At 35.4% G+C, this 26,780-nt stretch overlaps 1 protein-coding gene across 1 annotated transcript in view; it reads left to right on the forward strand.

Moving 5' to 3' along the window:
• Nucleotides 1-500: 500 nt before the first annotated feature.
• Nucleotides 501-26,780, forward strand: part of HCN1 (hyperpolarization activated cyclic nucleotide gated potassium channel 1) — a 443,637-nt gene continuing 417,357 nt past the window's right edge. The window contains exon 1 of the mRNA XM_003811014.8: nt 501-1,643. Within this exon, the coding sequence (XP_003811062.3) occupies nt 1,237-1,643 (407 nt within the window). The 5' untranslated portion in view covers nt 501-1,236. The remainder of the gene's footprint in view (nt 1,644-26,780) is intronic.

The raw sequence follows: 26,780 nt of genomic DNA on the forward strand, positions 1-26,780 counted from the left end.
GTTTCAGAGACGCAGAGAGAATAAGAGGAAACGGATAATGCTTTCCTCAGCATCAGTACTACACTTGTAAGTTTCCCTTAAGAATGTTCCCCCCTTCTGAAATGGTAATGACATTCTGACGAGAGATTCCAAGACGTCTTAACTTCCTAGCGTGGTGTCGTTAAACACTGACCGACACACACATCCCTTAATGTGTTTTATTGATTATGTAACTTATCTAAAAAGATAGGTCAGCTCAGGCGAGGCCTCCCTCACACACTTTTCTTTCAATATTGGTGGCTGATAGATCTGCTTGCATGTGTATTGATACGAATGGCCTTGGAAAGAAAGAAATCCCGTCCCCTGTCTTAAAAACTCTGCAAGAATTAACAAGGATAAGTGTAAGGAGGTCAGTTGTCTGTCCCCAGGTGCAGAACCTTAATCTGAAAAGCCCCAAGCAGCTGGTTACCTAGGATTACACAGACCTGGTAGCTTTTGCCCTCTGCCTCTCTTTCTAGTACACACGCGCACGCGCACGCACAGGCACACTTTCCCTGATACTTTTGACATTTATTTTCCATTGTCAAACTTTACTTTCTTTTGGACATTTGGTTTTGCACTTGAATTGTTGGCATGCATAGTCAGCTTGTCCCCTTTTCTCCATCTGTAACGTTATTCAAACAGGCGTTCAGACAATGTCTTCATGAGTTTAAGATGTTTGTTTCTTTCGGACCAACACACACTCGCTAGTTCAGTCTTGCTCTCTCCCCTCTCTCCCCTGTCTTTCATGCAAACATATACCGAGTCCTTCTCCACGTGTACCAATGAATGTCTCCTCCGAGGGCTCTTGAGTTCAATGTCACGCTGGGCAGAAGTAGAGCAAGAGTAACGAGCATGTGTGGAGAGCGGACGGGGAGAGACCCTTTCTGGCCAACAGAGGGCAGCCGAGGGGAGGCGCTGGGGCGCGAGGGCTGAGCCGAGCTGAGCCTCGCCTAGCTCCGGCAGCCTCAGCTTCAGCACCAGCCGCACCGGAGCCCGGACCGCAGCCACTAAGGGCAGCGGCGGCGGCGGGAGCCAGGCGCGCAGCTAGCAGCGGCGCGGTCGGGAAGCAGCAGCCGCCGCCGCCGCCGCCGCCGCGACGGGCGGCTGGGCTCGCCGGCAGCCGGCTCGGGCCCCTACCCTCTCGGCTACGTGTCTCCGGCGCCGGGCGGCCGGCGAGTCTGGAGCCCGCGCCGTCGCCGGCCGCGTCCTCCGGGCATGGAAGGAGGCGGCAAGCCCAACTCTTCGTCTAACAGCCGGGACGATGGCAACAGCGTCTTCCCCGCCAAGGCGTCCGCGACGGGCGCGGGGCCGGCCGCGGCCGAGAAGCGCCTGGGCACACCGCCGGGGGGCGGCGGGGCCGGCGCGAAGGAGCACGGCAACTCCGTGTGCTTCAAGGTGGACGGCGGCGGCGGCGGCGGCGAGGAGCCGGCGGGGGGCTTCGAAGACGCCGAGGGGCCCCGGCGGCAGTACGGCTTCATGCAGAGGCAGTTCACTTCCATGCTGCAGCCCGGGGTCAACAAATTCTCCCTCCGCATGTTTGGGAGCCAGAAGGCGGTGGAAAAGGAGCAGGAAAGGGTTAAAACTGCAGGCTTCTGGATTATCCACCCTTACAGTGATTTCAGGTGAGGGCTCCCGGTCGCCGCCCCACCCTCCCTTCAGGCGCGCCCTCAAACGCGCTTCCCCGCCCTTGGGTGGGGGGCGTCCCGGGGACTTGGAGGGCGGGCGGGGGGTGGCGCTGCCGGCGGCGTCGGCTCGGGCTAAGCAGGCTCCACTCGGCGCCTCCGGGTAGTTTCCACCCAGGAGGGGCTCAGAGGATGTGCTCCTGTTGCCCGGGAATCCCGGACGGGCTCTCCTCCTTGGCCTCCTGAACTTCGGGGACAGATCAGGGAAGGATGGAGGCCACGGTCACCCTCCTGGGAGGAGGCGAAGTTGTACCAGGGAAACTTTTACTTCAGAGACGAGAGCGTGAGGAAGCGGGAAGCCACCCTTCCTCGCGCGGCTCCCTCAAGTGTGGTCTCAACCAGGAGGGAAAAGGAGGCTTCTGGGGCTCAGAAGAAGACTGGGTAACCGGAGACAGCGATTCACAAGCCCGAGCAGTTCCTGCCGCGCTCGCCCCTGGGGAGTGTGTTTAGTCTGTTTTTCTTTATAGGCGCTGGGTATCCTCGCTGTGTTTACTCAGAAACAGCGGCCGGCAGGCAAGAGAAGGGCAATTTGCACTTGGATAGTCCCTGACGTGAGGTCTTACCAAAGCCAGGCGCTTCCAGGCAGGGCAGGAGCGTGGCAGGAAGACTCTAGTTCCTGAAACAGAGAGAGGGGGCGTTGACAGAGCCCCTTTCTGAAATAGAGCGGCACCCTTTCTTGACCTTGACTGCAAGTCTATTTCAAAAATCTTTTTCACGTCCCCCAGCTCGGGAAGAAGGACAGGAAAGCTGTCAGCAGGAAAACTCCGCTTTGGAGAATTAAAATTAAGACGTTTTCTGATCTTACTTGTCGCCCAAGTATTCGTTCGGTGATAAGCATGTTTAGAGCTTGTCAAATGAAGGTCGTGTAGTAGATCCTCTTATTAGCGTGTGCACGATTATCTTAGCTCCTGAACAAGGCTGGACTTCCCATTTTAAAATCCAGAACTAGTAACTCCTAATAACTCAGGGTGATATTTATTTATTTGGCCGAACTCGTTCGAAAAGAAAAGAAGAATCAACTAAAGGAGTATGTGCATATACTAAGCATTCTTTATAGGATAAATATAGCAATGTAAAGCAGCCTTGGAGTTAGTTTAGAAACTAAGGGAAATTGTCACCAACTACATGCCTTAACGGGAGCTGTCCACAGTTCTGAATGACATTAGCTGTGAAAAATCCACAGTCCCGCCACACAAAGGCTCAGAGTGACGGTCTTTGCCTTCTTTGAGATATTTATCTTCTCAGAAATCAGTAGCCTCCGTGATCTATGCATAGAGTGAATGGATTTTAGAAAGTGTGTAATTTTAAGGTACTTATTTGTAAAAACACACAGCAAAGTCCAAAGGAGAACTTATAAAACCTAATGACGTTTATAGTCTAGAGAACATTAAGAGTTTGATTGAAAGAACGTTCATTAAAAAATTTTAAAAAAAGAAAATGTTCATATTAAAAAGATGTAATAAATAATCAAACCTGTTTCCTCCAGTAGGAAGATAGGGAAGCAAACTTATAAATGACCCTGTTCTAAGATGTATAAGGTTGTCATGTTCTTTAGAATTTTAAAGGTGGGAATCAAGTATAGAATATTATCTTTTCCTCAGTCCCCAATGGAAATATATTTCACCTCATTTTAAAATTTTTAAATGAAAATAATTTACATGAAAAAAGTCTCCAGTCTTAATAGCAAAAATAAATGTGGTATTTCCAGAAATGTACCAGGTTCAATATTAACGTGCAAAAATGCTGAACTTTTAACATTTAATTTCACTCAATAAAATGATTACATATGATGCTTTTATTTCTTCAGCAATGTGAAAAGGACTATCCCTTATCAAAATGATACCACACATCAAGTAATTAAACTTTTTCCCTCTTGCTAAATAAAAACATAGGGCCACTTTTCAGGAATTAGAATAGCATGCGAAAGTCTTTTGAATGAATGGAATTACAGGATTCTCCTTATTTTCCCAAGGAAATCTTCTGAGACAAAATATCTCTTTAATAAAAACATTGTTACTGAACAAAGGAACAAATTGAAATCAGGTGATGATTTAATTTTATTATCCATTTCAAAGAAATGGGAAATGATTAAAAACTGAGCTAATACTCTAAATTCCAGTGTGGAGTAGTTTGGAATATTTGACTTTTCCCTTGTATAAATGGAAAAAAGAAAATGGCAGGCACAAATTAAGCAATTATCATTATTTAGATCTTTTTAAACTGAAAGATATCTGAAAAAATAGATTTTAAAACATAATTACAATATACACTGGTGTTCTAAAACAAACTGGAAAAATAATCATGTACTTGTTTACATTCAGAATATATTTACATCTTATTATTTCATTTTTTTTGTATGATCTCAAAACCAATATAAGATTTTCTAAAATCTATAACGTCAAGATAATGTAATGAAAGAACAAAAATAGGAAAGACAAAATTCTAGCAGTAGTTTTTTTCTACAGGGAAAGGAATGTGTGAGTAATTTTCAACAGATACTAGAAATTTTTGCGGTCATGATCTAGCCTTTACTTTAGGCCCTTTCCTGAAGGATTATTTCAGGGAGGTGCTTTACTACAATTCCTAAAATGTCAAACTTAAGTTCATTAATCATTTAACAACTGAGCGAGTGACACTTAAGAGTAATTTCTATGAAGAGTGGGGAGTTATTACAAATGAAGATATCCAGAGGATTCTTTTCCTTGACACTTTTAATAAATCTTTACATGGCCAGAGAAGTTTACTATGTTCTTACTCCAGGGCATGTCGTGATTAACACTGTTTCTAGTTTCCCTGCTCACGATAATTTTTAAGACTGATAGCTTTCTACTTTACTTACCTCAAGGGACAAGGCTGTGCTCCCACTGAGACTTTCAGAGAGCTAGCTAGTGCCGCTTTTCCCCACCAGAGCCCAAGAGTGCTATTGCTGTGTCTGGCAGGTAGTTTTCTCTACCCCTGGCGTAAGTAGGGCAGAGGTGCTGTATTTACCTTTTTCCTCAGCAGAGGATGACGATAGAAACCTTCAGAGAGTAAAAAGCAGTCCAATAGTATAGGTACTGTTTGAAACAACTGGGTGGAAGCTACAGAATTTAGTAAACACAACAAGCTCATGTTTTTGTTTATGCTGTGGTATATAAGCACCCAAACTAGGGAAAATAGGGATAGTTACTTAAAAACAAATGTAGCTCGATTTTTCTGTAGTGACAGTATGGTCTTAGTCTTATTGAATTTCATGTGAACAACACACAGACACATTTAATTTGGAGGTTAAATATGATTTTTAAAAATTCATGGTGATTTTATATTAATTAGCTAGAATTTTACTAAGGTTTAAAAGTGATGCTTGGCAAGCATTGTGCTTCCATAGCCAATTGATAGTTATGATATAATCATTTAAATAGATTGAAAGAATATTTAGAATACTTTTGTGGATGATTTTTATTATGCAAGCAATTTATCTTGGAAGAATTTATCACCAGACTATTTGCCATTTTAGGGATTCTGTCATTATTTTGTTCCATCATGCTTACACAAAGGGACTTTTAAAAAGAATGCTCCTTTCCATATGTATTGCCAGCCAACATCTTGCTCCTCATAACGGAGGCAGTTTTGTATCTTGACTTCTTATTTTTTTCAATTTCTTTTCATCATTAGTATGAGTGTGTGAAAAGCTTATTTTGTTGTAAGTACTCAAGGACTCTAGAGATGGGAGTTACTTCCTGAAGATACCGTCACTTCCGTTCTTCCATCTCTGCTTTGAATTGCAGCCACAACTGTATGATATCAGAGATCACTGATGTGTTCATTAGGGAAGGGAGGCTTCACCCATATTATACAGTTCATAATAGAACATTTGCTTCCAGGAGCTTCTCACAAGAAAACAATTCAACCTTCTAGGGTTTAAAGACGAATTAGCCTACTGTTATGTTATCTTTGTGCTGAACACACTCTGTATCTGCCAGCAATGCTTATTTTATTTGCTTTTCATATCAACATAGCCAAAATTAACCATAAGAATTTATTTTTTTCTATGTTAGGTGAACCTTTTTGTGCTTTAAGTTCAATTACATTTTTCTTAGTGGCTCTAGCAACTGTTAGACACAACATGAAATTTCTTCAAAGATTTAAACGTGTGAATTTATTTAGTTACTTTTTCTTAGTATACATGTAAGTTATGCAACTTTAAATTTTAGCAAATGTTTCACTGTTGCATTTAGTAGATATTATGATTTATACTATTAAAATATTATAAGATAGTTTTCATTTTTTTCTGAGCAACTTTCCCTTTAAACCTCCTTCGGGGTATGATTATAAATTGAGAATCAGTAAAGAGGTACACTTTACTAATCATATTTAATTATGTGGACTTGGGTTTATGAACGTGCCTGTTGAATAATGAAAGAAATTTAAATGCACTGGAAAGATATATTACTTATTATTTGTATCATAGGTTCATTTAAGAAAATTATATTCAACTATATCTGCTTGATCAAAAACCACAAACCAAAACAACATCACCACCACAAAGCAAGATAAATAGTATTTGTAATTCTGCATTATTATACTCAATGCACCTATGTCCTATAGTGAGCAGGAAACCAGCAGAATGCATTTAGTATGATTTTCAGGTGATAATCTTATCATTCTGAATATAATTCTTGTGTTTAGCAGATAATTCACTTCATTATTTAGAAACAACAATTGGGCTCTGGAAAAGAACTTTCAAATAGAGTCTCTCTCTTGTAAGTACAGTGCAAATTATTGCAGATCATTAGCACTACATGAAGAGTACTGAGCATTTGCAGGGTCTGTGACAAATTTTCATTTTATCATTTTGTGTAAAGGAGTAACACTATGAATTAGGCTGACACTATATATTTTAGTTGTAGAAATAGTGATAATAAAGAAAAAAGTCTGCATGCACTATGAAAATTATGTTTTCTCTAGGTACTTTTCTTCTAAAAATAATTTTCTTTGTGAAGGCATCTGGATGTACAACTTACCATTAGTTTTACAGGAAAAAAAAATCAGGATTCCTGGTGCATCCTGGAATTTTATGTTTTTGCAAAATAAACCTTCATGGCTCTGTTAATTCTATTTGTATATATATGCTACGGAAACTATTCGAGGGACTTTGTAGAAGAATATATATAGAAGTAAAGATATATATAGAAGTTGATTATTTTTGAGTTGAGTGTTTATCTGACACATTTCACCCAACTTTGATAGGATTGATTTCATGACTCTTTCAAGTTATGTTAGTTAATTTTCTCATAGTATTTTTCTATTTTGTCTAATAGTTGACCACGCAGTTAAAGCAAGGAAGCAACATTACTCATGCTTTAAATTTACAACTTATAATTTTATTTATATAACCCTAATTTTATTTTCAGGTCACTAGCTGTAACTCTAAAAACATAAGGCTAATTTTACATACATACAAAGTTAGTAAATATTTATAAATTTTAGACTATCAGCTTTGTTGTATACAGTTATTCAGTATTTTTAAAAAAGTGCCGCAACAAACATCTTTGCACCTTACTCTTCATTGTTTTGGCTAAAGTTCAGGGAATGGAATGACTGCCTATGAACATTCTAGAGATTCTATACATATTGATTTGACCAATTAATACTGCCTCCAGTTTACAGATTTCTTAAAATGACACGAATAACGTAGGTTCTCCAAGGTTGACATTCCTGTTATGATATTTACAGGCTGTTTTAGGACAGAAAATGTAACCTGTCCTCCATTTCATTCAACATAGAGTGACAAGAGTGATCTTTAAAAAGCAAATCTAATAATATTGTTATGCTCTTTAAAACCCTTTAGTAACTTCCCATTACTGTTAGACTACATTGGACAAACTTTCTATGAGCTTCAAGACCCTGCATAATTTCAGCCGATATATGCAGCCTCATCACATGCCACTCATTCCAGCTCTGTGTTCCAGCCACTTGGGTAAATTTTTAGCTCCTAGAACAACCCGAGTTCTCTCCTGCAACTAAGATTTTAATGTGACATTACCCCCAAGCTTGAAATACTCTTTTCACTTTTTATCACTCCACATAACTAGTTTCTACTCATCTTTTAGATTTCCATTTAATCATTGTGCACACACTTATTTTTCTAGCTAGGCTTTCTGTTCAGCAGAATTTATAATTATTTTTATATGTGTCCTTTCCCTGGAATTTAAGCCATGCTACCTTATGAATCTTACTCAGTTTTACATTCCCAGTGTTGTAAAAATGCACATAATAGACTTTTCTTGCCAAACTTTCTTAGAGGCTTCATTTTTTTTTCTTCAACTTTTATTTTAACTTCAGGGGTAAATGTGTGGGATGTGCAGGTTTGTTAAATAGGTAAACATGTGCCATGGTAGTTTGCTGCACAGATCATCCCATCACCTAATTATTACATACAGATATGGTTTATTTTTAACAGCTTTTTTGAGACAAAATTCATATACCATACAATTCACCCATTTAAAGTAAGCAATTCAATATTTTCTAGTAAGTTCACAGTTATGCAGCCATCACCACAATCAATTTTAGAATATTTTGTCATCCTAAGGAGAAACCCCATATGCATTAGCACTCACTTTCTCTCCTCTCCCGCCCTCCCGCTCAGCCTTAAGCAACCACTAATCCTCTCTCTGTCTCTGTAGATTTTTGCTTATTCTGAATATTTTATATCAGTGAAGTCATGCAATATATAGTATTTTTTTATTGGCTTCTTTCACTTAGCATGATGTTTTTTCAAGGTTCATTCATGCTGTTACCTGTGTCAGTACTTTATTCATTTCCTTGCTGAATAACATTCCATTTTATGGATATACTACCTTTAATTTATTCATTTATCAGTTGATGGACATCTGAGTTGTTTCTGCTTTTTGGTTATTGTAAATACTGCTGATATGAATATTCTCGTACAAGTTTTTGCACGGAGATGTTTTCATTTCTCTTTGGAATGAAATTTCTAGGTCATCATAACAGACCTGTAATAAATATTTATTGACTGAATGGACAAAGAATTATTCTCCAACCAGGTCATGAGAACATTTAATCTTAGAGTTAATAAATTCAGATGAAAGCAATGAAAGCTCTTATTTTTTCCTACAGTAATACCTGGCATCTCCTTCCCACTGGCACCTGCAAGTATGTGCCCCAACTATTACATTTCCCTGCCCAATACACAGATGAATAAATGAAACTGCAGAGAAGTTATGTAGCGTGAACATGGTGACATAGATAGATAGTAAGAACTGGGCCAGGAATTCAGTTCTTGTGAATATTAATTTTGTCACTTCAACTCTTTTACATAATAAGAAACAAGGCTGCCAGTATAAATAATTCTCCAAACCTTCTGGGAAACGTGATGGATTGAACCTAATCATTTATACTTCCTCCCTCTTGAAGTCACTCCAAAATAATATGAAAAAGCACAGACACATTGGTAAGTAGAAGAAAGAGGAGACATCAGAGAATATAGATCTCAAGAACATTTGTAAAATAGGAAGTTAATGGACAAATTATTCCACTTCCACAATCCTTCACCCATTGAAATCCAGAAGAATTCAGGACTTGGAAATGCCAGTTATGAAATAGTTCCAGGAAAGCCAGACTGAAAACAGAATTAAGTAAGGGTTTCCTTAGTGAATACAGAACTCCCTGTGCTCACATTAGGATGCTTGGAGCCAGGCCAATTTTTCTCAGTCGGGAAACTGGAGAAAATACCTCCAAAGGGAGACATTTCAAAGTCTTCAGACAAAAAATCATGTTTATTGCCTAATCACTCTGCAAAAATTCCCGCATGTGTACATTGAGGCTGTAATTATATTTTTGGTATGGCATTGGTTAATATGGAACTGAAAGCAAAAGATAACCAGACATTTGAGAAAAGTCTCATGAGGGAAGACTAAATCAAGCAGAGAAAGACTAAATCAAACAGCCAAAGAAGGTCCAGAGGGATGGCATAAGGAGAAATGACAGTATTATAAAAAATACTCCACAAATGATATTTTCATAAATATTTTATCTGCACAATAAGAACACGTTGCTATGAAAAAAATAGTAAGAAATTTAAAAAACAGCTCTTGGATGAAATGTGTTAGCAGATAAAGTCTAGGAAGCCTGTCAGAATTAGAACAAAAAGACAAAAGGGAATAGGAAATTTAAGAAAATATAGCAAAACCAAGAACTAATTTATAAGGTCAAAATCTACCATAAGGTATTCTAGAATGATAAAAAAGAGTGAAAATGGACATATGGAATTAATAGAGACATTTTTGATAAAATTTTCCAGATAGCAGCAACTGAAATGTCTGTTCTGAGGAACTTATGGAATACTTAGCATCGTGAAAGAAAAAGACTGTCCAAGGATCATTACACAGAAGCTTTACAACACCATTGAATAAGCAACAAACAAACAAATGACTAAGACTTTTCAAAGAAAAAGTTACATATCAAGAAGTGGGAATAATACTTTAAGGTAAATGACGATGTAACAAAGTCTGCAAAATTCTGAGAGAAAGTAATCTCCATAAGAAATCCATACCTTGCCATAATACAAAATTTAAATAAAGATATTCAGAAATTAAGAACTCTAGTATTAACTACCCATGTACCCTTTCTTAGAAAGTTATTAAATGACATGTTCCTGCAAAACAAGAAATTACACCAAACAACATGAAGACATAGAAGCTAGGAAATGGGCTCTAACACAGAGAAACCTGAAGTCCCAGGAGTACTCCAAAATAGCTAGCCTTGAAAGAAACCAGTCCAGACTGGGGCGGGAAAGCAAAGCGTTCTGGAGGAAGGCCTTCAGGGTAGGAAAAACAAATAGATGGATATCAGCATTTGATAAATAATGTTACTAGGTGTTCCAGAGATCATTTGGAACAATATATTGATGACTTTCATATTTTGTAGAGTACATTGGAGACCAGTAAATAAACAAAAGACCTTTATTAACTCCAGAATGATCTAAAGGTGTCTAAAAAAGGGAAAAGAATCACAGTTCCTTGCTTGGTTCAACAGTACCTAATGGTTATTTGGTCATAAGAATGTAAACAAGTTGACTGTTTTAAATAAAGATTGTGGTGCAATTATTCTAGGTTGGTGGGAGGGCAGGAGAAACGTAAATGTGGTTTGGGTGATGTCAGAAAGCTAAGTCCTTGTCTTCCACAGTTGGCAGCTAATGAATAGTATTTAAAATTGATAAATTAATTTGTCTTTGAAATATGAACTAAACACTAAAAGAAACAATTATGGTGGTTGAATTTGGAAAGTGATATGTAGGGTAAAAGGAAAAGGGAGAGGCTTATATGTTCTCCTTATAATCCTTGATGCTGTTTTGCTTAAAAAAAAAAAAAAGACTATGGGCATATATTATTTTGAGGTAACAATATTAGGAACTGTTTGGGTCAGAATCTGAGCTTCACCACCTTAGTAACTGGACCTTAATTTTCTCAATTATAATAGGAAAAATATATATATATATATGTAAAATTCATGGGGTATATAGTATATATAGTGTGTATATATACTGTATATGCTATATAAACATTTCTATATATGTAGTGCTTAGAAGTTATGCTCTGCATTTAATGCTATTTAAGAGTGATTTGTATGAGTGTAAAATTAAAACAGAATTAAGGCATGTTAGTTGTTTGAAAAATTAAATATTCTCTAAGTACATACTCTAACCGTTTCCATAATTCCTGAAGAAAAAAATATATGAAGGAACGGCCATGTAAATGGTGTGCTGCTATTTCCTTTTTACCTTCATGCAATCCCTGGCAGCAGAAGCCCTGATGTGCAATGCCATATTTTATATATGCTGTGTGAAATTTGTCTAGTCATGAGGCAGTTAGCACTGGAAAACTTTTTTTTTTTTTTTGAGATGGAGTTTCGTTCTTGTTGCCCAGTCTGGAGTGCAATGGCACGATGTTGGCTCACCACAACCTCTGCCTCCTGTGTTCAAGCGATTCTCCTGCCTCAGCCTCCCAAGTAGCTGGGATTACAGGCATGTGCCACCACCCCCAGCTAATTTTGTATTTTTGTTAGAGATGGGTTTCTCCATGTTGGTCAGGCTGATCTCAAATTCCTGACCTCGGGTGATCCGCCCGGCTCGGCCTCCTAAAGTGCTGATGTTACAGGCATGAGACACTGCTTCCGGATGGAAAACTTTTAATATATCCTGTTTCTGCAAAATTTTCCAGTTTAATCTCTTTAGTTGGTATAGAATGCTACCGTATTGAACATTTGGAAATAGCTTTTACGGAAAATTATAATGGCATTCATTGGGTTGCATGTGCTACTTTCTGTTCATCTTTATTTTCATCAGAAAATGGCATAGTTAAACCATTTGGGATGTTATTTCAAATCAGTTAAGTATTATATATGAGGCAAATAAGATGAGTTATAACCTGATACATCTTTCATTTTCTTTTTTATTGTCATGTTTAACAGTCTAAAAATTGTTATTTAGAAATATAATTATTTCTAGTTAGGAACGTAAAAGAATTTGAGAAATACTATAAATTTGACAGAATTAAAAGAAATCTTTGTGATATCATTTCTAGAGCAGTTGTCACTTACACCCTTGCAGAATGTTTTAGCCTTATTTTATTAAAAAGACAATGCACCTTATTAAAATTTACACTACCTAGGTTGTTTGAGGAACATAAGCAGAGACTGAAAAAATGAATATAGAAAGTTACTTGATTAGTTTTTTGTTTATTTGTTTTTTGAGACAGAGTCTTGCTTTGTTACACAGGGTGGAGTGCAGTGGCATGATCGCGGCTCACTGCAACCTCCGCCTACTGGGTTCAAGCAATTCTCTTTCCTCAGCTTCCAGAGTAACTGGAATTACAGGCATGCACCACCACACCTAGCTAGTTTTTGTATTTTTAGTAGAGATGGGGTTTTACCATGTTGGTCAAGCTGGTCTTGAGCTCCTGACCTTAAGCAATCCACCCACCTTGGCCTACCAAAGTGCTGGGTTTACAGGCGTGAGCCACCGTGCCTGGCCTATTTGATTAGTTTTTAAAGGGAGAACAACTGTTCCTTATTTTTCCTATAGAAGAGTCATTCTTTGTTTAAATAGTATTTTTTAAAAGTTGTCTCTTTTTCTAAACAATAAATTTGATATTTACCCTGAATATCCATGTAAGTGAATTAGAATGAAAAGTTTGGACACCTGTATTTTCTGTGATCTGGATATATATCTAATGTATAAAAAGCAGAAATACATGCTAGAAGCACCAAATTATGGTTGAATAAGTATTGCACAATATAAATAATCCCATAATTCTATTGGCTATAATTACTGATTATACTAATCATTCATGATTAGCCATTTGTGTTAGTGATTCTAGGCTTGAAGACTCATATAATACTTCACAAATCACATTAAAGCTATTGACCCTCTGACCCATGCATTTATTTACAATATTTTGCCTGTAATTTCAAAGATTTGTAGTTTCCTTGAAGCACATTTATTTTTGAAACCCAAATTAAGACTTCCTGAACTATCTAATATTGTCATGAAGAAATAGAGACACTAAAAACAGTGTATGGACGATTCAAAGATAGAGAGTTTTGCTTGGGCAAGCTACTTAAGAATTATAGCTGAAGCGGGACCAGGCATGGTGGCTCATGCCTGTAATCCTAGCACTTTGGGAGGCTGAGGCGGGCAGCTCTCTTGAGCTCAGGAGTTTCAGACCAGCCTGGGCAACATGGTGAGACCCCGTCTCTACAAAATATACAAAAATTAGGCAGGCATGGAGATGCATGCCTGTAGTCCCAGCAACTTGGGAGGCTGGGGTGGGAAGATCACTTGATCCCAGCAGGTTGAGGCTTCAGTGAGCCAAGATGACACCACTGCACTCCATCCAGGCTAAATGACAAAGTGAAACCCTGTGTCAAAAAAAAAAAAACATATATGTGTGTGTGTGTGTATATATATATATATATTTAACTGGCTAGAAAGAGTTTCCTTGAGAGGGAGAGAATTCTCTATAAACAACTGGTTTAGTTTTGAGGCTAGCTACGTGGTGAGCAGGAATTGAAGAGAGACTTGTTCTGGATAGGTCAGGCAATACAATAAGGCACACAATTCTAACTAGAAATATACTTGGGTGAAAGGAACCTAAATTATTTTTTGCGAACATTAAAGAGTTGATTGAACCAACAGATAAATTATGGAGTTAACTTCTAAGTTCAGTAAGATGGCTGCTTCTAAGATAAATATATTAAGGTATATCAGTAACTTTCCTATATATCAACAATGATTGGAATCTATAAAAGAAAAGAAAATCACTGACTAAAAAAACTAAAAACATAAGCTATATACCCTAATTTGGAATTAGAAAAATGATGTTAATGAAATAATTGAGTAAAATCCATTTTTATTATTTTTTAGCAAAGTTAAATCCAAAGTTAGGTTTAAATTTATAAATGGTAAAAAAAATAAAAAAATAAATTTATAAATGGTAAAAATAACTGAAATCAGAAATCCTAGAAAAATATTAGTGAATTATTTAATAATAAAGCTATGGAGGGGGAGCTTGCCACCATATGACGCTAAAGACTGTAAATTATTCTAACCTTTCTAAAGGTCAGCTTGATACTTTATATTTTACAAATATTGAAAATGTATAGGGTAGTAAGTTATTGTAAAGAAAAAATATGACAAGATTGCAAAGACATAAGAACAAAGATGATTCCTGTGGTATTTTTCATAATAGCACAAAATTATAAACAAATATAATCTCATTAAAATTTCAACATATTTTAAACTCCAGGTTATCATCTATTTCTCATATCTCTGCCTTTTTTTTCATAGAACATGTCACAATTTACACAATTTATCATACTTAATGTTTCGTTTCTTTACTTCGAGTATTGTTTATCACCCCCTCCATCTGGAATTTAAGGCCCACTAAGATGAGGTGCTTTTTTTTGTTGGTTTGTTTTTTTACTGTTTGAATTACTGCACTCCCAGGCTCCCAAAGCTAGAAGTAAGCAGGGTATAAAGTAGGCACTTAATAAATTTGAAAAAATAAAGAGACTTTTAGCAATATTATGCTTAACTTTGGTTTTTATATATAATTTCCAACAACCTTTTACCCTATGTGCCCTATAAAAAACAATAATTTAGTGTGGACATTTAATCTGCATTTTATTCCTTCACAGAAACATGCATTTGGAAATAAGAGTTGAAGCCATTACAATTAAATAAATGCATATTTCTATGAGCTCTATTTACTATAATGCTTGGTTTTATGTAGTTTTTAAAATTGGGATATATATATATGTGTGTATGTATATATATATATATATATGATATCTTGTTGTCTTAGTCCTTTTGAGCTGCTATAAGAAAATACCATAGACTGTGTGGATTATAAACAACAGAAATTTATTTCTGATGATTCTGTAGGCTGGAAAGTGCAAGATCAAGATGCTGGTTGATTTGCTGTCTGGTGTGAGTCTGCACTTGTCACAAATGGCTGTCTTTTCACTATAACCTAGCAGGGTAGAAGGGGTGAGGGATCTCTTTTAGGAGGGCACCAAACCCATTCATGAGGGCTCTATCCTCATGACCTAATCACCTCCCAAAGGCCCCTCCTCCCAACACCACTATCATGTGGGTTAGGACTTCAACACATGAATTTTAGGGAGACATAAACATTCTATCTATTGTATTTGGCATGGCCCTTCTTTCACAGCCCTATAAAAACTATTTAAATGTCATTGCCTTTAGAATCAGTGCTGTCTTAATCAAACTAAAGTTGAGAATGTATCCCTTTGGGCAATGACATTTAGAAATAATTACATTACTTTTAGGTATGTATCATTTATTTTCTGTTCCACTTTGCCAAATTGTGCTATTTGATTTAACAGTGCACCTTTAAAACCTTATTGTACAGGGATGGAAAGGTAACATTATGTCCCTCTTGGTTTAATTAATAAAATATTGAGTCAATATTTTGAAAAAGGATTTTTTTAAATTTTAACTTTTTGGTGACCAGGATTTTTTTTTATCGTGTTTACCAAATTTACAGTGAAGAAATAATATTCCAGTGAAAAACGTCCTGAGTGAGCAGTGTTAAATTAGCCCTTGTGTAAATAGAAAATATATCATAGATCTTAGTAAAGGAAATTGAAGTTGACATGATTTTCAAAAGCAAAAAGAACTTGAGTCTGAAACGATGCAAAACTAAGATGTCAGCTTAGTTTTTGCATATAAAAGACAGAGCAAGATCAAAATCCAAACAAACAAACAAACAAAAAATCATGGGCAACTTTACAGGAAAACTATCCCCAGCAACCTGAAAGATAAGTGACACAAACCTTCAACAACTGCAAGACCTGTTTTTGCACTATGTGTTGGAGGAAGGAAGCAGTGGTAAGCAAGGGTGTCTGACAAAGCTGAGAATATGGGAGACTCCCACGCAGCCAACAGGAATGGGATGGAACAGCAGCTGAAACTGGGATGGAATTTGCACAATTGGTCTGCCTTAATTTGAAGAGGAGAAATGTGTGATCCCAGTTCTTGGGCAGGCAATGTATCTGAAGAGCCTGGAAAAACTTGACATACCAGATATTAAGGAGGTTATCAAAGACTACCAGGGTAATAGCAAAAAGAATCAGGATCCCACTTGAAGAAGCCAAAGATAAGCTTCAAAAAGGGTAAGAATTTCTATGATTTCAAACCCATCAGATGTTTAAATTTGAGTTCATAATGATGTAAAAAATGATTACCTACCTTCACCTAATACATGAAGAGATAATATAATTAGAAAAGCATAATTTTACCAACCCTATTTAATTAATGAGCCTCACAATAAAAAGGAAGGGGAAAAAGGAAGAGGTCTTAATTTTGAAAAGGAAAGATCAAGGCTATAATTAAAGGACAGTACAATATTATTATTTATCTTTCTGTTTTACTCACAGATCTTATTTGTATTTCCAACAAAACTCTAATAATACTGAGGCAAAAAAACTTAATGCAACTTTATGCAGGGAAAATATCCCAGACATAGTCTCAGAAGGATCAGAATCTTAACTCTTTTTATTGGATTTGAATGGATTTTCCCTCTCTTCTGAAGAGTGAAAACTTTCATGGCTACCAACATTTTGGGATGCAAATCTTTTTATTATTTGGTTCATGTAGTTCAAATAGAAAGGAGGTATTATGTAATGGAATTGAGGAAGCCTAATAAATTCAAATCATAAATAATCAATACTTTTTTAGTATAAATTTTATAAAATAGCAATTCTTTATTTGTTCATTGTTACACTGTTGTGATTCCAGAAAGCGTAAAGCATTTTCAGGCTTGTTTTGAAAGTCAGTCAAATGTAGAATTATTTTAGAATTGCACGTCTTCTAAGTGTACAAAGAGAAAAATCCACTGGAAAACAGCAAAATAATTTAGTTGACTGCAATGTGGCATTGCTTTTACATTTCTTTCCTATGTAAAATAAAACTGATATATATTCCTTCTGTATCAACAAATCATGTTGGAAAGAGAGAGAAAAGCTCTTAACCTACTTTCCTATTTTCAATTTTTAACTTTATCATGCTTGTTAATTGCCTGGGTGTCCTTTAACCATCTAGTTCCATGATTCTTTCCCAGAGGCTTGGTTTAATTTTAATAGTGCAGTGTATTCAGCCCTAATTATGAGAGCTCACTGCAGGCAAACAGCAAGAGATAGTAATGACCAAAATGTGTTCTTAAATCAGTGTCACAGCAACAACAGGCCCATTGCTATAGACATTTACGAAATACAGCCATGTAAGGCAATATTTAGAAGCTAGTGACATTTGAAAATAGCATTTCTCCCAAGAAACAATTTTATTAAATGTGATTTTTAAAATATCTACTTTTTGTATTGAAAGTACAATTTTTTATCAATTAAAGCCAGTCCAACACTCACATATTTAAATTCTTTCATAATCAATAACTAGACTTGAGATGGTTCCATGACTTCACCTGAGTTAGAATGTTCACAAAATATGCTGTGTGACTAGAAATACTATCATTTTTATTGAAATGCATGCTTCTATGTTGTTTTAAATGCCCAAAATAAGTAGAGATTTTAAGCATTCTCCATCATAGTTATTTTTACATTTATTTAGCTGGGGGACGATTTCCTGCTGAAATGTTGTTTTAACTGGTCACACAGGGGAAAGGCAACACAGTCAGTGAGATATTCTACAAAAAGTGTTCCAAATGCAGTATTAGCTGCCAAGTTCTAACTAGGTGCCAGGTGCTAGTCCAGGTGTCTTTATTTCTGTTACCTCACTGAGTCCTTAGAGCAACCCTATGACAGGTACTGTTTGTTTCCTATTTCAGCTTAGAAAACTGAACTATGGAAAAGTTAGGCAGTTATAATGATAGCTTATAAATGGAGAAACTAACATTTGAACACAGAGACCTGGCTCAGAGCCCAATATCTTAACCACTATGCTTTGTCCCAGAGGTATTCAGTCATATGCTGATCCAATGACTTAGTCATTTTCTCAGACTTTTAAATTTATACACTTTTAGGAACTATACATATTTTTTGTTCTGGGTATATGAATTCTAGTTATTTAGGTGATATTCTCCAGTGGGAAATGGTGCCTTTTTAGTCAAAGATTGGCTACAATTTTCTGGGAGCTTCATTTGTAGTTCATCATGTTGGATTAGATCCTATGTGTTAAAACCTAACTACTTCAGATGCTCATTTGTTTTTGCAAAATGTTAAATATTTGACAGTAAAGAGTTAAGGGCAAATCTTGGAAATAGAAATGTTCTTATTCAGGAAGACATGTAAAAAAGAAACAAAACTTCTTTAGACTGTACTTAAGTTTAATACTCCAGAAAACTACAAGAACCAATGAAAACATTCTTCCTAAAAATACTTTTAATTTCCTTTCATTATGTGTTTCTGTATCCTTTTGAATGGTGGTGCTTAAGTACCAAAATGAACAGACTATTTAAATGAAAATAGCAAAGAAGAGCTGTACTCACGATGAAGTCATTGGGAGGCACATGAAAATAGAAGGAGGCTCTAAAACTTTAGCCAAAAATATTGAGGAGAGACACAGTTATTATACAAAAAGGTCAGTGTTTGTCATTAGATTACAATCTACCACTATATAAATGTTATGTATTAGCTTATAAATTGGAGTTTATTATAATAATAATGGATTACAATTGCTTGGTAAAATTTAGGAGAGTTGTTATTAGACTTTGAGTCTGCTAAAGAAAAGGCAACTGAGAAAAGCAAGAAACAATGCATACGGTTTCAGATGGCAGATGCCCAAGAAATTCCTCCATTGACTATGGTACTGTTGTACCTCTGAGACTGTTCCTTCTGGTTTCTTGTGGTCTGATAGCAGGATATTTCACCTAAGGGAATCACTGCATCCAAAATAATTATTTCATAAGTAGCCATCACTTATTTGGACTGTAGAGCTATGTAAATAATCCGAGGAAGCCGAACCCCAAACAGAATTAGAAAGAAACAGATGTACTGGAGAATTTGGGAAAATGCTACTAAAACTTCTCTGTTTAACATTATAGTGTGTGTGTGTGTGTGTGTGTGTGTGTGTATGTATGTGTGTGTGTATGTGTTTAATCTTTGGAAAGATGAGGTAGGTATCACCAGTCTTCAAGATCAGACTATGCTGTAATAATGAATAATTTAAAAATACATTTCATTTATCCTCCTAACTTGAGTAAATTTAAATGTAAATTCTTTCTCTATAAGAAACATGCTCAAAACATTTTAATGTAAATTAAAACAAACCCTTGGCTCTCAGTTATGTTTGCTACTTCCATGGTTTACGTTTGACCTTCCCAGACTTTAAGAAAGGGGAACTTAGATTTACTCGCTCTCTTTCTCTCTCTTGCTTGTCATTACTCTTTAATCCTGTATTACCATTTCTGTAACCCTTTCATTCCTACCTTGAAGAAATAAACAAAACAGAACAACAAAATGAAATTAAACAAGCCAAATAAGTAAACAGTAAATGTCATTTAACCTCCTTCTTTTTAAATATAACACACACTTCCTAGAATTTATTTAATTTAACCCCTTAGTGGCACTTAATACCCCTTTTGGAGGTCTCTGTTTCTTTTCTCTTTGGATTGTTTTCCTACATGTCTGCACACTGCTTCTCAAATTTCCCCCAAGGCTCCAGCCCTTTTGCATTTAGTTTTCGCCTTTAGACAAGGCTCTACACATAGGCAATTTGCTTCAATACAGGTTCTTGATCACCTAGTATGTGCCAGCCACTGCTCAACCAGAGTAGAGCAGTGAAGAAGTCAGATATCACTCTATTTTTTTGTGAACTTCCAATCTTGTGAGGAAGACATGCAGAAAACAAGTAATGAGAGGTTATCACTGATAACAAAGGAAGACTACAGGGTAATATGTCGCAGGGTAGAGCTAGGGGTTTAATCTAATCCAAGGGGTTAGGAAAGCCTCCATGAAGATGTGGGAGTTGAACTTAGAATTCAAAGACAAATAGGAATTAGCCACATGTTTCAGGCATCTGTGAAGACAGAACTGAATACTTGGCAAGTTAAAGTTATAATGAAGCAACTGCTGAAAAAAATTTTGAATCATTTCCCACCAGTATTAGTTGGATTATATGATATATGGATTGCTAGTAGATAGATAGATTGATGGCTAGATGATAGCTGATCGACAGATGGTAGGTAATAATTAACTACCTCTCAGGGATAATACTGCATGTCCATTTCTTCTATAATGTGTCATCACAACCTTTGCCCATTTTTCCTCTGTTATGATTGTATTTGAATATATTTCCATTCAAGGTTGAGATTTCCCACAAATCTTTCAACATGTAAATGACCATTCCTTTACTTTGCATTCTCTTAGAACTTATTTATAATTCATATCTCATTATCTTGAGACTGCAAATATTCTCTGGTTATTTTAGACCTTCTATTCTTTCCTCTATTTTATTTCCGATTCCTTCCAGAGCATTTATGTCTTCTACCTCCTTTTGATTTAGTTTCCTTCCATTATCATTTATCTGAATGGCCTAAGTGTCTTGTTCCAAGACATGCTCCAAACATATCTTGCTCTGAACATGTTAAAAATTTTTCTCCTGATTTTCTTGTACAGAAATACAAATAAAAAATATTTTAATAGTATAATTATGGATATACTTTACTTAATATGATCTCTAATGTATCTGATTGACCAATAAAAATATAAGGTGTATATAGATTTGCTTATGCATATGTGTGTGTATTTGTCTAGTGCAAGTTATGTCTATATTCTTTATGTACTTATAAGACACATATTACAATATGGTTGATTTCCTGAAGATGTCATAGGCAGTATTCGTGATGAAAAAGCAGGTCATACTGGAAAAGCTTAAGTGACAAAGTATATGTGAAAATTTGAAGTAAAGTGATATCTCAAAAATAAATATGAGAATAAAGCTTGTTTATATGAAGTTCAACCATATAAAAATATACATACACATACATGCACTCACATCCTTTATAAATCATGTGAAGCAGGGATGCATGCACACAACTGCAATGGACAGTTCCATATTTGTCTTGATCTAATCAATGACCAACAGGACTGAGTCTTGGAAAAGTTGTGAAGTGTGATAATCCTTAGTTTGCTCACCAACCTTTTCTTACAGCATTTCTCTTTTCACTCTTGAGCTTATCTTATATTAAAACAGAAAAGGACCTGACATCAACCATTTATTCATGCTATTTAGATTGAAGTATATTCACACTGAAATGACTTTATTGAACTTTTATACTTTAAGTTTTTATGTCTAATGGTATAACATAATTGTTCACAATGGAAGGAAATGAACAAACTGCTTGGATGCAAGTGGGTGATGGGAGCTATAGAGATGGCCTTGAAATCATATTAGCTTTACTTGGCTCTTTGTGAAGCTAAAGGTGATTTAATACTTTGGAATGGTCCAGGGAATGGTCAAAAGGTACTGTCCAGTTTGAAAAAATGGGGCAGATGTTGAAGAACATAAATTTGTCTTGCTATCTTTGGCATAATTGTGTGATTTTTTTCTCTACTAGTTCAGCATGCCTGTGTGTATAGAGAGAATTTAGATGATAGGCTCAAACCACATTTGGGTTTTGGCTTTTGGATGTGTTTGAATCAAGGATCACTAGTGACTCAGTGGGGCTAGAGAATGAGTGTTCTGGATAATTCCCATTATGAGATCCAGTGTGTTTAGGGAAGGAACAGCCAACAAAGGTTTGTATGGGTAATAGATATAATGTGACTAGCAGACAGAATGAGAGAAAGGACTTGGCTGGCCTAGGATATCTTAAGGGACAAAAGTTGATCTCATGCCACATCTGAATTGGGGGCCAAGCTACTATCAGACTCGATGTAAGATGGGTTCTACACATTATCTGTAGGTATGTGACAGTATGCTTCTTGCAGGATATATGTGATAAAATTCAGAGTAGTAGTGAGAACACTGGTTCCATCAGGGTCATCAAGTCATATTTTCTGGGAAACCATATTGCCACTTATATATATTTTCTAAGTAGCAATAGTTGGGAATCCTGAAGTTATGTGCCACCTACATACAACATATAGTAAGTACTTATATATGCATGCATATCTTATTATTTTTATTTTAAATAGTTAAAATTTTTTATAGAGATATTGTCTTGTTATGTTGGCCAGGCTGGCCTAGAACTCCTGGTTTCCTTCCAGCAATCCTCCTACCTTAGCCTTCCAAAGTGTTAGGATTACACGAGTGAGCCACTACACCCAGCCCATGCATATCTTATTGAAAATGCATTTATTCTATATTTTCTTATTTTAAATTCCACAAATATTGTTTATTGTACTCTAAAATGTATTAATAAAACATTCAGCATTTGTGACATTGAAAAATCTTGTCAACTGATAACATTGGCTTTCAATTTATCTATAATGACTAAAAATATGGTTAATATTAAATTAAGTCTAAGTTGTAGAAGAGGACACAAATTTTCTTAAGTTGTATCTAATAAATGGCATTATATTAATACTTGTGTAATTAACAAAATAAATATTCTCTTTCATTCTTGCAAAACTTTGTTAGAGTTCATAACATAAGCTTAACATAAAATTATAAACAAATACTGTGTATATGTAGATAGAAGATCTGTATAAGATCAATCACAGAAGATTCCTAGAATGAATGTTTTCCTCTTTTTATTCATTATCCTTTTATTTAGCGATTTTGATAGCTGCCTTCTCAGAGAGTTCTGTGGCACTTAAAATATAGACTTCTAAGTTCTCCTCATAAAATTGTTTTAAATTATTAAGTTTTAACTAGAGAAAGTTTAGGATTATAGTTATTTATCCCAAAGAGCTAATTTATATAATTCATAGAAAGCAACTTAAGGCATATATGTGATATATCTATATATATATACACATATATATCAACTAAAAGCCAATGAAAATTAGCATTTTAATATTAACTTTTAAAACATAACTATCCCATGGAAAGCTGAGTATAATAACTAAAAGGTTTTCACTTAATGCCGTGGTATGGTCTTTTGTCAAAGAGAAAAATTTATTTTGCCTTAAACATTACACAAGAGATTTTACTTAACATACGTAATTAACAATGGGAAATTATTTAGGGGCACATAATTTCATACTTGAAATCACGTTTCATGAAATAAATTAGTATTAGAATTTCATACTTGAAATCATGATTCATGAAATAAGTTAGTACTAGAATGATTCTGCTGTGCCTTTCTTTTGGTAGAGAGCATATGGTCAATTTTGTGACCTTTGATTAAGGGGTCTATTTTAAAATGTCTTATCAGTTAATTGTAGCTATAGAAAACTTTATTTGAAGACAAATACATTTCTTTATCACCTCTAACCCCCACTTGTGATACTGATATAAGCAAAGAATTGTATTACTCAAAAAAGCCACTAATGAGTAGGGATGCTTGGGTGGAATTTGAAAAGATAATCTAAAGAGCTTCTAGTGGCCAAAGATGGAACAAATTGAACAACTGAATAATAAACTAGGATTGAGTTATAAACCCAAAGTATAATGTAAGTATCCATGAGATCATACTGATATAAAAAGTATTGAATCAATAAATAAATGGTGTGGGGGGACTCAAATAATTTGTGTAGCTATTATACCCTCAGGGAAGTGGGCCATTAATGTGCATTCCTTACCTGTAGGCTGTCAATAGTAATTTCTTTCAAATAATGATTTGAGAAACTGGACTAACGTTACAGTTAAGTGATCAAAATTAACAGTCATAAGTCATGTTGATAGTATATACACTTGACATGATGTAATCTTTGCCTCTGTGCTATTCCTCTGCAATACCCATAACCTCAGTCTAATCATGAGAAAAACACCAGATAAATCCTAATTTTTAAGGTCACTTTACAAAGTATATGACGAGTACCCCCCAAACTGTGAAAGTGATCAAGAAGAAAAATAATCTGAGAAAACTGTCATATGAAGCAGAACTAAGGAGTCATGCTAACTAAATTGTAATGTGGTACCCTGGACAGCATGCTGGAACAGAGAATGGACATTAGATAAAAAGTACGAACATGTGAATAAAGTATGGACTTCAGTTAATAATAATGTATAAACATTTGTTCAATATTTATAACTGATGTAATATGTAAAAATAGAGAAATTAGGTGTGAGATATATGGGAACTCTGTTATTTTCTGTAAACGTGAGACTATTCTAAAGCAAAGGTTTATTTTAAAAAAAAGATAAAACAACCTTTTAGCAGCGAAAGACTCAGGGCAGAATTAATTAACAAGGACTCAGAGAACATAGGTAAAGCTACAAGCCTCTCCAATTAAAAAAAATTGAATCTTTTGCATAACATTTTTTTCTTATTTTTTGTGACATAATTTGCATTTCTGAATTATTAAATATGGCAACCGTCTGTTTCAAACACAGACAACAAGCAAGTCTTTTCAGGCAAAATCTACTTTAGTCAGTTTTTTTTTTTTTTTACTTAATTCGCTAAGGACTTTTTAATTTTTTGATAGAATTCAGTTCCTTTATTGCAAACTGGGTTGATAATATATGTACTGATAGCCTGAGAATAAACATTTGTAATACAACTATAAATACTAGGAAGTACTTAACGTAGACAAGTGGCATCTAAAAACATCCTTCTGTCTATTCAAGCTCACTGAGGCCTAAAGAAGCTTTTACTATCATTTCTAGCTTTTGAAGCTTATTATTATTAACAATAACTTTAAAAAACAAAATTCTGTACGAGTATAATATGATTTCTAGTATTTTCTGCATAAATATGCTAATAATTAAGACAGCCTTTGTTTATGCACAGTAGATATTTGATTTAGTAACATGTTCACATTTTGCTTTAGGCACAAGCCTAGTAGTCCATTGTTCCCATGGTGTTTTTTGACTGGTCAAGTACATTGCAATAGTCAAATCAATTTATACATGTAGGTGCAGTGTTGAATAATTTATATTCCACAACATCCTCTGTCTCTTTCTTTCCTCTCTGCCACCCCCGTTTCCCCATGACATTGTTGAAATTCAGGAAAGAAAGAATTTCAAAATGCAGATTTTAACTAAAGGATTTAATACTTTTCTTGGCGTAAATATCTTTCTTATGTGAATTATCAACTTTAAACCAATTGAGAAGAAACCCTATTATCTGCAAACTTACATTTAGTGACTTTGTAAAGATAAAGTCCTTAAATATAACAATAACAGATTTTTGACAGTCCTAACTCAATTTAAATTAGTGGTAACTTAGAACAGAACCATGTCAGACTTATAAAATATACAGTCTTAATATTTAACTGTTGTTTATATTGGAACAATTTACATAGCATTTTACTAGTGAACTATAAATAGTTATACAACTATTGAAATTGATCTTTTTTCTAAATTCTACCTTCATATTTTTTTATCTGACAAGTAATCATCAAAGGACTGCTAGTCATCAAAGTGATAAGTCCTCACTTATCAAAATTTACTCAGCATGTAAGTATTGAATTGCAACTATATGTAACCATGTATTAGGTGCTGAAATAGATTCAAACAAGAGTAAGGCATGAATCTTACTCTTAAGGATCTTACAGTCTAGTGGGAGTGTAGGGATGGGGTGAAGCGATTATCTATAGCTATATATATACAGTACTATATATAGTACTTTAATAATATATAATAGCAGATAATCTAATGCATACTGAACATGATTTGCTGGTAATAAACATTAGGGTTAATAGGACAGAGTAATTACTTCAAGCTGGAAAGTTCTGGAGAACTAGTGAAGGGATATGACATTTGAGCTGGACCTTAATGACCGGTGGGATTTGGGTAATGGAGTTTGGAGAGAACAGGCCTTTCACATACAGGATAGAACATCGATGATAACAGAATAGTAGGCAAGGGTGATGGGGCTATTAAGGAAGGCATATGGAAAATAAACTTGTTTTCTCTAAAATAACTGAGGAATTGATTTGAGTTTACTGATTAATAATGCATTTAGTGTTTTGCCACTTTTCAAGGAATTAAAGCTCTTGGTGTTATATTAAAAATAATTTGATTGTATAAAATGTACTTTAGGGCTATTACTTTTTTCTGTTATCCATATGTATCAGTAACTATAATAAAGTAGCCAAGATTTATGAATATTTGTTTGAATCTGTTTTGTAAAATGTGCTGTTTGCTTCACATTTTTAGTAAAAACTGATCTTAGATGATATTGTGGATAAATTAACTTTAATTTATTGCATGGTAGAATTATGTTAGTCTATGTGTTGGCCCTGTCCTTTGAAAAATATGCATTGAAAGAAGGATTTAATCATTTCCTATAAAAGATATGACTTTTTCCCAGTAGACAGATCCTAAAGCAATAAAGTTCATGTTGGATATAGATCGAATATTAGAGAAATGTATGTTTGCATGTTACAGCAGAGTAAATTGAGACTTCGTTAGATTAAAATAGTGTAGGGGCATGACAATTTAAGAAATTATTCCTGTTAAAAAATGCATGGTCCAAAATTATATCATAT

Source organism: Pan paniscus, chromosome 4 (genome assembly GCF_029289425.2).
Source record: "Pan paniscus chromosome 4, NHGRI_mPanPan1-v2.0_pri, whole genome shotgun sequence".
In the NCBI taxonomy this organism is placed as follows: domain Eukaryota; kingdom Metazoa; phylum Chordata; class Mammalia; order Primates; family Hominidae; genus Pan; species Pan paniscus.